Here is a 12,748-nt window from a genome sequence, read left to right on the forward strand (position 1 = left end):
AAAAAAACCAACAGCAATAGCATTTCCTGAAATTTACATATATATATGTATTATCTACTCCTATGAATATAAAGCAATGTATATGTACATATATGTTTCTATATTTTATCGATTTAATTCGAACAGGTTATTCTATTTAACTAAAATCACCCTCAACTATGCATTGCTACAGGTATTTCAAGACTTAGGATCTTACATTCTCAGGATGGCACACAGTTTGTTTCTACGTTGTTTTGTGTTTTGGATTCTTTTCCATTTGATAAAGCACAGATTTTCTGAACAGATATTAAAAGAGATAGGACTATCAAAGCACAAATGTGTGAAGAAGAGCTCGTGGGGTTGGTAAGATCAAATCTATGCCTATCCCCAGGACCAACTTGCCAGGGGGACGTTCCAAGGGCCGCTGGGGGTGACGTTTTAAGGAAAGAGAAGAGGCGGGGAGCAAGTCCGGAGAGGCTGTGTGGCCGGCAGGGAGGGCAGGGTGGTGGGTCCTTGCGGGGTTGTGACCCCTCCCACCTCTCCGGGGTCCTCACACCCCTCACAAGGGCTGGGGTGATGCTTACTTTTCACAGTGCTCTCGTACTTGACTGTGCTTGAAGCCAGGAGCCGACTGGGAACAGGGACTGGTGGGGGCCGACAGGGGACTCTGGGTGCTCTGCAAGGAGTGCCTGCGGCTGCGCCTGCGGTCCAGGCCTCGCTGCTCGCCCGCGCCGCCGCTGCCGCCACCGGAGCACACGCTGGCCCTCCTGCGGTCCCGGCGCCCGCTGGGGGGCGGCTCTGCGCTCTCATCACCATCCTCCAGCCGCAGTGCCACCTGAAAAAGCAGAGAGCAAGGTCAGACGTGACAATCTCTCCGAGACCTTAGGTGTGGTCTGCATTTCAGGCTCCCTCTAAGGAGACTTTCCATTCTTTCCATCCTGCTAACTCCGCTTCTCTAGAAGATCTTCACAAATACAGGCGAGCCCGAGTGCAGTCTGCAAACTGAAAGAGGCTTGCCGCTGTCTACTTTCCCAGTCAAATGCAGAGGGAAAGGCCCACAGCTATCCTACATAGGTCTGAAAAGGACTTTGTAAGTAGACAGGCTCTTTACCCTGGAGCCCAGCACTGTCCTCTCCCAGGCTGCAGCTCTCCGGGCTCCCCTTTTGCTCTGCTCTGGTCCAGAAGGAAGGGTCCTGAAGCCCAGCTGCAGGGGGCCCTCCAGTGCCTGATCATTCCTGAGCTCGCTTCCCGACCCAGCACAGCCAGGATTCTGGCTGGAGGCAAAAGCCACCCGAGGCAGGTGAGCGGAGCTGGCCTCAGCCGGGGATCTGTTGCAGAGGGCCCTGCAGCAGCACGGACTGCCTGAGGTCAGCGCCTGCCCCAGCACTGCAGCGAGGGGGCTACCCTCCCCCCGGCCTGGTCCCCAGAGTGCGGTTGGAGCCTGAAGTGACACAAGAGAGCCAACATATGCTCGTCACAAAAATATGTACCAGAGATAGACCTCACCTCTCAAGCCGTTGTTTTGTTTTAAATCTCCTCTTAAAAGTAACGCATACTTGGCCAGGAGAATAACTGCCTTACACTTGGCCACTTTGAACTTCCCGCGGGAACCCGAGCCAGCTGACACCACAACCCTGGACCTCTGCCCTCCCCCGAAGGGTATTTTAGTCCTGCTCCTAGTTGGCGCCCTCTGCGGAGGCGCAGCTCGTCCATCTCTTAATCTCGCTCCGTCCTGGGTCCTGCTCTACAGCAGCCTCGGTTTGGGGGCTGCCGCCGTCGGCCTGGGCTCTGCCGTGGCTCCCTCCTTACCCGTGGCCACTCTTCCCAGCCAGGGGCGATGCTCGCCTGCATCGCCAGCTCCCGTAAGTGGGCTCTGTGCCCGCCCTCACTAAAACTGGAGAGCCGGCAGGGCACAAGCTGTGGCTGCCTAGACCTTGCCTGCATGCTGGAGTGCCGCTCTCCAGCCAGCTGAGACCCGCAGCTAGTTAGCTGCCTTTTCTCCAGCCCGCCCTGGGAAGATATCAGTGTTGCATTTGTGGGACTGCCTTAAGAACAGCTTCTATAGAGATGAGTTACGTGGCTGGTACTCAATAAATAGGTCCATCCTTAACCAAGCAAGGCCGTCAGATGCAGGGGCCCAGGATGGACACAAATCCCCCCCACCGCACAGAAGCGGCATGGCTGAACCTGTCCCAGCCAAGTCCAGCAGTGCAGTGTCTCTGACTCCACAACCGACGAGTACCATGGTCCTGCACCCCCAGAGAGGCCGGTTCTCCGGCCCTGCAGGAGCTGTTGGTCACATTTCACAGCTCAGTCCTGACAGGGGAGAGAACAGAGACCCAGACTGGCTGACCATGCAATATGGTTTTCATATCACCTGTCTGTAGAAAACCACAGTTAGTGCAAAATCAGTGGTTCCCCATGTCCCAGGTTTGGGCCCCCCTACTCATCTAGCAAAGTGAGCTTGACTGTGTCAAGGCCAGGTTGACCACCCTCATCCCGGTTCCCAAGGATGAACATCTGGGACAGGTGGCCTGTTTCACAGGAGACACCACCCCCTTTCTTTCTCCCATCTCCAGTTTCCTCCGGCTCTAGCTTTTGGGTAAGATCTATTGAGTGAAAACACCATCTTTGTTCTGGATACATTTTATAACACACTTTCAGGTATAGGAGGACAATTTAATAATATTTTGACTATTTATTCTCCCAGAATTTACTAGTCAGACATAATTTGGGGAGGTCTGAGGTAACAATTGATAACAGTTCAGAAAAGATATGGTTATAAAATGTCATCGGAAAAAACTAAAGCAAAAGATCATTGGAAAGTCCGTTTCCTAGGGGTCGCCCCTCCAACATCACTGCAGGAACTAAGAAAGGAATGGTGCATTTGGTTAATCACGTTTATCATCTCCGCATTAGCACTTTAAATGGCATTCTCTGAAGAAGTTGGAGAATGATTGTATATCTAACGAAGGATGGCATTTTAAAGTATTTCTAACCAATTGTTTTTCCTCATTTTTTAGATATAAAATTCTAGACCATTTGAACTTATTCTGACCCAAAGTATTGATTCTGCTTCTTATTAAGCACACATTTGGAATGATAAGATTAGGAGATAAAGTAGAGTTCAGATATTTCTAATTCCTTGTCTAACCTCAGAGATCCAAGGATCAAATAGCATGCCTCTCACAGCTCCTTTCAGAGAGAAGCTTTGTGCACACAGCACAGACCAAAACCCACTTTAACTGCCTTTTGTCAGAGAAGATGGAGACAATCAAGAAGTTTAAATGAAAAGAAAAATCTGGAAAAATTATCAAAGAAACCCCATAAAACAAATTTTAATGGGGGCTTCTAAAGTTCAGAACCTCAGCAAAACATCTATCTCTTAAAAAGAAAGAAAGGGGCACACAGAAGGGTAGACATGGAGCTCAGAATCCCAGTCAGTTCAATGTCCTCTTTAGGCCTCACTGCGAGTAACTGTATGACATAAAATTCAGGCCTGGTGTTCACTCATGATTTTGTTTTTACAAGAAGAAACGTAGAGTCACCAATATCCACCAGAGACAGGAAGAGAGGCTTTCGTTTCCCATGCAAGGATACGGTGGGAGTGCCCATTTATTTAGATTCTAGGGAGCACGACAAATTAGTCAAGAACGTGCAGAGCTGGCCAAGACCTGGAGAGAACAGTGCTTACCACGCCTCTTCCTCCAAATCTCTGGTGTCAGATCTAATTAACTACATGTGCAACAAGCGTCCTCCACCAAACCCAAGATGAGCTCAACCATGTCCCAGGGACTCTCTCGTCTCTCCCTAATGAGGAAGCATTTCACTTCCCCGGCCCCTCAGCAAACACCTTCTAATTCTTTTAATTAAATGTAGAACACTGTCTATACGCTAACACCCAGAGCAAACGGTTTCTCAATCCGGCACTGAGTGCTCGCATACTCTACCCCCACCTTACTAGGAAAGCGATTAGAAGCAGTGTAGGCCGCTGTGACAGCTTCCATCCACCGCTGAGGCCGGAGAATGATCGAGATGCTCTTTTCAAGTTTTTATTATGGAAATTTTCAAACATACGCAAAGTATGAGAGAGCCTGTGAAGACTGCGATGGGTTCATCACCCCTGAGAGTCCAACAAGTACCAACCCCATCCAGGTTTGTGTTATTTCATACGTCACTCCCTGCCCCCAAGCCCAGACTTTACTTCAAAGTAAATCCCGGATCATAGCATTTCATCTGTAACTATTTTAGTATATATCCCTAAAAGATAAGGATTTTTAAAAACCATAACCATTATAACACTGTTCCACTTAAACTAATTTTTTAATACCATCAACTATCCAACAATGTGAACCTTTTTTAAAAAAATATTTTTAATTATTTATTTGACAGAGAGAGAGAGAGATCACAAGTAGACAGAAAGGCAGGCGGGGGCGGGGGGAGCAGGCTCCCTGCTGAGCAGAGAGCCCCATGCGAGGCTTGATCCCAGGACCCTGAGATCATGACCTGAGTCGAAGGCAGACGCTTAACCCACTGAGCCACCCAGGTGCCCCCAATGCGAACCTTTTTGATGGAAGTCAAAAGCTACCACATTTCTTTGAGTTTATATCATTATATTACTACTACCATTGGGACAGGCAGCCACCATTGCATAAGAGATACACTTTCTCGGTACTGCTATCTCACACCTTCCTCTTAATCCTTAAGAGGATTGCTTCTTAATCAAGAAGTTGCTTCTTAATCAAGATAATCAATCAATCATAGTTGCTTCTTGATTAAGAAGCAACTATGCCAATGGCAGCTTGTAGGAGATGGTCACAGCACTGGGTTCCCAGAGAGCCATGCCTCTGTTTCCTCGTTCTTGTGCACCCACCCCTCTACACTGAGGCCATTTTCCATGGGACTTGCTTTGGCCAATGGGACATCAGCAAACATGAGGCAAACAAGGCTTGAAAGGTGTTTGCACATTGGGACTGGCCCTTCTAAAATGCTGCTACCATGTGAAGAGGTGTGGGCTAGCCCACTAAAGATACATAGCCCAGCCAAGAGTCAGCACCCAAAGCCAAACCAAGTGAATGAGGCCATCTTAGAACACGCAGCCCCAGTCAAGCCACCAGATAACTGCAGCAGCATGAGACTCTAGGCTGAACCAGGCCCAAATGTCTGAATCACAGAATCATGAGCAAAATTGCTGTATTAGGTCACTGTTTTTGGCTTGCTGGCTATGCGGCAATGGGAATGGACATACATTTTAAAAATCACCTATGATATGAGAGGACTTTAAGAGATTGGACTTATTAGTTAATGATCCCTAACATTCATAGCAACGCCTCTCTTTCAGGGTCTCTGGATCCAATTCCAACACAGGGGGTCAAGCAATTCTTGGACATCTGCAGAGTGTCTAAGAGTTAAACTCAATTCAACTCAGTTCTGACACTATCTCCCCAGAGCCAGCATCAAATATTCTAGGTTAAGAGTTCAGTTCTACAGGACTGCCCCACTGCCTCCCACCCCAAGTCAGAAGCCAGTTGCAAGCTCCAGGCTCTTACCTACGCTTCTGACCAACCACATTGGAGGGTCCAACAACCTCCTCCTTAGGTTCAATGAATTTGCTGGCGTGGCTCACAGAACTCAGGGAAATACTTACATTGACCAGGTTATTAAATGGTAGGATAAAAAATATGAATCAACAGCCAGATTCAGAGATACATAGGGCAAGTTCCCAAACAAAGGAGCTTCTGTCCTCATGGAACTTGGTGGAATGTGGGAGCATTCTGCTTCCCCAAGATTGAAAGTTCTCCATAGTAGACCCAAGAGCTGTCCTCTTGGGTTTTTATGGAGGCTTCATGATGTAGCCATGATTGACAAGTCATGGGCCATTGGCTGATCCAACCTCCACCCCTCCAGCCCCAGGGGGTCAAGGTTTGGGACTGAAAATTCCAACCACTTCATCACATCGCTGGTCCTCCTTTGGCAACCAGTCCCCACTGTTAAGTGCTTTCCAAAAGCCACCTCACTAACATAACAAAGTATGCCTTTATCACTCTTTACACTTGGGAAATTACAAGGGTTTGGGGAGCTGTGAGCCAGAAATGAGGATAATGACCAAATACATATTTCTTAAAATAAATCACATTATCACACTCCCACCCCCAAAGTCTCCAGCCTTAATATGCTTTTCCATTACCAGGACCACATTTTTAGAATCAAAACTTAGAACATAGAATCTGACAAAAGATTTTGTATTTTGAATCCTGAATTTCTGTATTTGAAAACTTACATAGAGCTGTAACAATTAAAATGAATTTAATTAAACAGGAATTAAACGCCTCTCTGAAATGGATTTAAATTACATGGAATTGGGCCTGTCCCCAGAAAGTCCAGGACATGTGGTCACCAGACATTCTTCACTATTAGGAAGAATTCTAGAAGCCCAACCACGTTCTCTACAATTACATGAAAACATTCATAGTTTTTTGTGAGGAAAAGGCTGGCTCTACATATAGATCTCCTTGCTGTCCCTGCAGATACTGAACTTAGTTGTCCTGTGGCAGTAAATATTTTTCAAAACATTCACTTTCAGAAAGGAATAAAAACCCTGACTCTGCCCAGTATCTCAAGCATCGAGCTGTCCCCTTGAGGTATCTATCACTCAAGGCATCTTTCCTTTAAGATAGCTGCATTCTGATTAAATCATGCCATTCTTCAACTGGGCATCTGGCAAATACAGTCCATAAAACAAGTGATATTTAAAAGGGACCTTCATTTGAGTACTTACTGAATGTCTACTATTGATAGGCACACTGCTGGGTCCTGGGGCCAACGAGAGAAATGGGACATGCCTCAGAGTAGCAGCTCAAAGGAAGACTGACAGACAAGTCTGTCCTGAGGACTGCTCAGTCTGAGGTAGGGTCATAGTGAGTTCTCTTAAGTTGTGAGCAAAGAGGAGGGGACAGGCAGCCGAACTTTTTTTATCTTGCCATGAAGGTCTTGTGGATAAGCAGACAGCTATGGTGACCCCTACAGGAGTAGGAATTTGCCAACTGTGAGAACAGGAAGGAAGAACTCAAGGCAAAGAAGAGAGAATGAAGGAAAGCCCCCTGCTCTCCCCAGCAAAGACCTGCCTTCTGTGTTCCAGAGACAGGAGGGGAGTTCAGAGACATCGTAGGAGTGGCCAGAGACAAGGCCACAGGATTATAAAGGCTACGGATAATGTAGGTCCCTATAACAACTCAAGGTATCTGGGCTCCATCCTGCTGGCCACAGAAAAGTCTTCTCATGTATTCATTCACTCATCTGCTTACTTGAGAGTTTGTTCTCTTAAACAGAGGAATGGCATAGTCAGATCTGACTGTCAGGAGGATCCTTTCTTCAGTTGCTGGGAATTGGGCCAGTGGAGAAAAGAGAGAGGCCTCCCTGGGATGCAGCCCCTGCAGGACGCCAGCCTCGCAGGCTCAGGTCATGCTGCTTTCCCAGCCCCTGACCCCTCTGGTCACACCAACCTCTTTTTTACCCTTCGTACCTGCCAAGCCAGAGCTCCTCCCCTGCTTTGCCCTCCATCACTATCCTTCTTCAGGCCCTCTTCTCAGAAGCCGTCTTCCCTGCCCCTGCCTCACTTTCTCACCCCTACTTCATCCTGCCTCTCTCCATCAACATGTTTGGAGCTTCCAATTCTCAGTATATTCATGCACTTGGCCACTGTCCACACCCCGTGAGAGGATGCACTCCCTGAAGGCAATGAGCATATCCATCTAGCTCACTGCTATGTCCTGGGGTCTGGAATAGGGCCTGGAACATAGTAGGTGCTCAGTGAAGTGGTGCTGAGGAACAAATGAATGAGAAGAAGATATCATAGTAATCCAGGTACGAAACAACAGGATCAGAGCTAGGGGAATGGAGAAGAAAGTGAGGTTGTCAGCGATCAGATTTCTAAATAGGAGGGGAGGGTGCAGAGGAGAGAAAAAAGGAGTCTAAGATACTTTTAGGTATGTAACATGGGAGACTCTATTGCTTATAGAAGTGGAGAAATGAACAGATGATACAGGATTTTTCTCTTCTTCGTGGGAGAAGAATGAAATTCAGTTAAGGCTGATCCCATGTCGTGCACAGGTTCTAAGCAGCCGTGTCCAGCACAGAGCACCTCAGGCCCCGTCTGTGTCCCTCCACACTGTTACATTTAGCTGCTGGAGGAATCTGCTACTTGCTTGTCTTAGACTACAAGTTTAAAGTTCCTTGGAAAGAGACAGAACTTCTCTGTATTTTTAGCCCCAGCACAGTATATGATATATACTAGGCCCCCATGAATGAATGTAACACAAAGAGAAGCAGGCAAAGAAGCAGGCGTGCCTTGGCAAAAGCTCAAGGTCAAATATCAGCCGCCAGCCTCAAAAGCTGCTGAGCTCACTCAGTGAACCTAAACAGGCCACACAGACTGAGAGAGGAGGTCTGATAAGGAAACCCCAACGCTGCAAGGGAGGTCAGAGAAGGTCCCAAGGGAGGACACTGAGGAGGAAAGATCAGAGAGCTATCCTGGAGCCATTTGTATGCTTAGTCACCAGAAATACACAAGACGCAACACACAAGAGTCATCTAAGAAACACTAGCATCATTCTTTCAAAAGGCTAGCGAAACAGTGATGTCCCGCCTGATAAAAAGGGCATAGAAAGAGATGGAGAGGAAGAGAAGAGGCGGGGGGAGGATGAGGGGAAGCCAGTCTTACACTTAAGAGTACTCGTGTACAACTCCTAAATAAGGTAGTAACAAACAGAATTCCAGCACCATATTTTAAAAAAAGAACACATCATCGCCAAGTGCGTTACAGTCTAGGAACATGAGGATGGTTAACAAAAAGTAAGGAAATGAAATAAATAATCAATCCAAAAAACTAGAAAAATAACAACAAAGCAAACTGAAAGAGAAGAAGAAAATTAAAAGGCAAAAATTGAAGAGGAAGGAACACCTCCAAACTCATTTTCTGAGGCCAGCATTACCTTGATACCAAAACCAGATAAAGAACACACACACACACACACACACACACACACACACACACATTATAGGGTAATATCCCCAGTGAACATCACTGCAAAAATCCTCAACGAAATATTAACAAACCAAATTCAACAATACATTAAGAGGATCATACACCATCCTCAAGGGGGATTTATGCCAGGGATGCAAAGATGGTTTAACATCCACATATCAATCAACAGCATACATCATCTTAACAAAGGATAAAAATCATATGATCATCTCAGCTGGTACAGAAGAAGCATCTGACAAAAATTCAATATCCATTTATGGTGAAAATTCTTAAAAAGGTAGGTATAGAAGGAAATACCTCAATATAACAAAGGCCATAGAGAAAAAAGGCAGAGCTAACATCACACTCAAAGGTGAAAAGCTGACAGCTTTTCCTCTAAGATCAGGAATAGACAAGGATGTGAGATCTCATCACTTTTAATCAATATAGTATTTGGAGTCCCAGCCACAGCAGTTAGGCAAGTAAAAGAAATAAAAGGCTTCTAAACTGGAAAGGGAGAAGTAATAAAAGTGTTACTATTTATAGATGACATGATACTATATAAAGACCTCAAGACTCCACCAAAAAGGAAAAAAAAAATTAGAATAAGTGAATTCAGTAAAGTTACAGCATACAAAATTAATACACAAAATGGGTTATGTTTCTATATACTAATAATGAGGTATCAGAAAGAAAAATTAGATAACAATCCCATTTATGATTACATCCAAAAAAATACCTAGAATTCAATTTAACCAACGCAGTGAAAAACCTATGTTCTAAAAACTATAAAACACCGATGAAAGGAATTAAAGACAACACAAATAAACGGAAAGATATACCATGCTGCTGGATTGGAAGAATACTGTTAAAATGTCCCTTCTACCCAAAGTCATCTAAAGATTCAATGCAGTCTCCATCAAAATACCAATGGCATTTTCACCAAAGTTGAACAAATAATCCTAAAATTTGTATGGAACCGCGAAGACCCCAAATAGTCAAAGCAATCTGGAGAAAGAAAAAACAAAGCTGGAGTTATCATACTCCCTGATTTCAAACTCTACTACAAGGCTATAGTAATCAAAACAGTATGATACTGGCACAAACACAGATACATAGATCAATAGAAGAGAAATAAAGCCATCGACAAACCTCTGACAAAGGAGGCAGCAATATACAATGGGGGAAAAGACAGGTTCTTCAATAAATTATGATGGGAAACTGGACGACTACAAGCAAAAAAAATGAAACTGGACCAGTTCCTTGTATCACGCACAAAAATAAATTCAAAATGGAGAAAAGACTTGAATATAAAACCCCAAACCACAAACTTCTAGAAGAACATCTCTTGGACATCAACAGCTCTTGGACATCATCCTCAACAGTATCTTTTCGGACCAGTCTCTTCAGGCAAGGTGAACAAAAGCAAACATAAACAAATGGGATTACATCAAACTAAAAAGCTCTTTGTACAGCGAAGGAAACCACCAACAAAACAAAAAAGGCAGCCTACTGAATGGGAGAAGATGTTTGCAAATTATACATCCAGTAAGGGGTTAATATCCAAAATATACCAAGACACTCCAAAACTTCCCAAACAACCCAATTAAAAAATCAGCAGAGGACTTAAACATTTTTCCAAAGAAAACATACAGATGGCCAGCAGACATGAAAAATGCTCGGCATCATGAGTCATCAGGGAAACATATCAAAACCACAGTGAGATATCACCTTACACTGGTCGGAATCAGCTGTTATCAAAAAGACAAGAAATAACATGTGTTGGTGAAGATGTGGGGAAATGGGAGGCCGTGTGCACTGTTGGTGGGAATGTAAGTTGGTGTACTCTGGAAAACAGTACAGAGATTCCTCAAAAATTTACAAATAGAACTACCACTTGACCCAACAATCCCACTTCTGGGTATTTCTCCAAAGAAAATGAAAATACCAATTCAAAAGAGATATAGGCACTCCTATGTTTATTGCAGTTTTATTTATAATAGCCAAGATATGGAAGCAACCTGAGTGTCCACTGACAGATGAATGGATAAAGAAGATGTGGTATATACACACAATGGACTATTACTTAGCTATAAAACAGAATGAAATCTTGCTATTTGCAACAACATGGGTGGACCGAGAAGGTATAATGCTAAGTGAAATAAGTCCAACAGAGAAAGACAGATACCATATTATTTCACTTATATGTGGAATGTGAAAAAACAAAACAACAAAACAGGCTCATAGATACAAGGAACAAGCTGTTACCAGAGTAAGGATGGGCTCAGAGGGTGGGGGAAATATATGAAGGGGATTAAGGGGTATAAACTTCCAGTTATAAAATAAATAAGTCATGGAGATGTAATGTACAGCATAGGGAATATGGTCAATAATATTGTAATAAATTTGTACAGTGGAAGATAAGTAGGCTTATCCTGGGACCATTTCATAATGTACAAAATGACTGAATCATTATGATGTATACCTAATAGGATACTGTATGTCAACTGTACCTCAATTTTAAAAACAAGCATTGAGGGCCTCTGGGAAGCTCAGTAGGTTGAGAGTTTGACTCTTGACTTTGGCTCAGGTCATTATCTCAGGGTGGTGAGATAGAGCCCCATGCTGGGCTCTGGGCCACATTCAGTGGGGAGTCTGCTTGAGATTCTTGCTTTCTCTCTGCCTCTCCTCCCTGCATTCTTGCTCTCTCTCAAAACAAATAAATAAATCTTTAAAAAGAAATAAAAAATATTGAGTTGCAAACAGAAAAGCAGTGCAAATCATATATGTCAAAATTATTATTTAAAAAACAACAAAATAGACAAAACTACTACTTTATCTAGAATTACAAACAAAAAGTACAAAATAGCAAAGGGAAAATATCCACTGACATAGAGAAAGTTTAAAACATTCATAGGAGATTATATGTCTCATTGTTTATCCACTTAAAATCCAAAAGAAATGAATGATTTCCTAGTAAAATATAATTTAGCAAAATTGATCCCAGTAAAGATACGGAGTTGCCAAAGATTTTCTCCTGCCCCCACCAGTCCATGCATGCAGACACACACACGCACATACAGACGCACTCCTCTTCACAGGCCCACACAGTTCCCTAAGGGAATTCTAGCAAATCATCAGAGAGGACAAACATTTCTAAGTATTTTTATAAAGTGAGAGTGGGCATCCTTGTCGTGTTCCTGATCTTAAGGGAAAGGCTCTCAGTTTTTCCCCATTGAGAATGGTATTTGCTATGGGTTTTTCATAGATGGATTTTATCAAATTGAGGAATGTTCCCTCTACCCCTATACCCTGAAGAGTTTTAATCAGGAAAGGATGCTGTATTTTATCAAATGCTTTTTCTGTATTAATTGAGAGGACCATGTGATTCTTCTCTCTTCTCTTATTAATTTGTTCTACCACACTGATTTTTGTTTGCAAATGTTGAACATTTATTTACTACAGATAATCCTCAAAAAGTTGAAAATAGAGCTACCCTATGACCCGGCAATTGCAGTACTTGGGTATTTACCCCAAAGATACAGATGTAGCAAAAAGAAAGACTATGTGCACCCCAGTGTTCATAGCAGCAATGTCCACAGTAGCCAAACCGGGGAAAGAGCCAAGATGCCCTTCAACGGACGAATGGATAAAGGAGATGTGGTCCATATACACAGCTGAATATTACTCAGCCATCAGAAAGGATGAATAACCAACTTTTGCATCAACATGGATGGGACTAGAAGA

The 12,748-nt window shown here is 44.0% G+C and overlaps 1 protein-coding gene across 10 annotated transcripts in view; it reads right to left on the reverse strand.

The window, feature by feature from the left end:
• The window catches only part of FHOD3 (formin homology 2 domain containing 3), a 461,736-nt gene that overhangs the window by 144,710 nt on the left and 304,278 nt on the right, over window positions 1-12,748 (reverse strand). For all 10 annotated transcript variants that reach the window (XM_032310983.1, XM_032310980.1, XM_032310982.1 and 7 more), the window contains exon 10: window positions 564-814. In XM_032310983.1, coding sequence (XP_032166874.1) covers window positions 564-814 — 251 coding nt within the window. The remainder of the gene's footprint in view (window positions 1-563; window positions 815-12,748) is intronic.

Source organism: Mustela erminea, chromosome 13, assembly GCF_009829155.1.
Source record: "Mustela erminea isolate mMusErm1 chromosome 13, mMusErm1.Pri, whole genome shotgun sequence".
Taxonomy (NCBI): domain Eukaryota; kingdom Metazoa; phylum Chordata; class Mammalia; order Carnivora; family Mustelidae; genus Mustela; species Mustela erminea.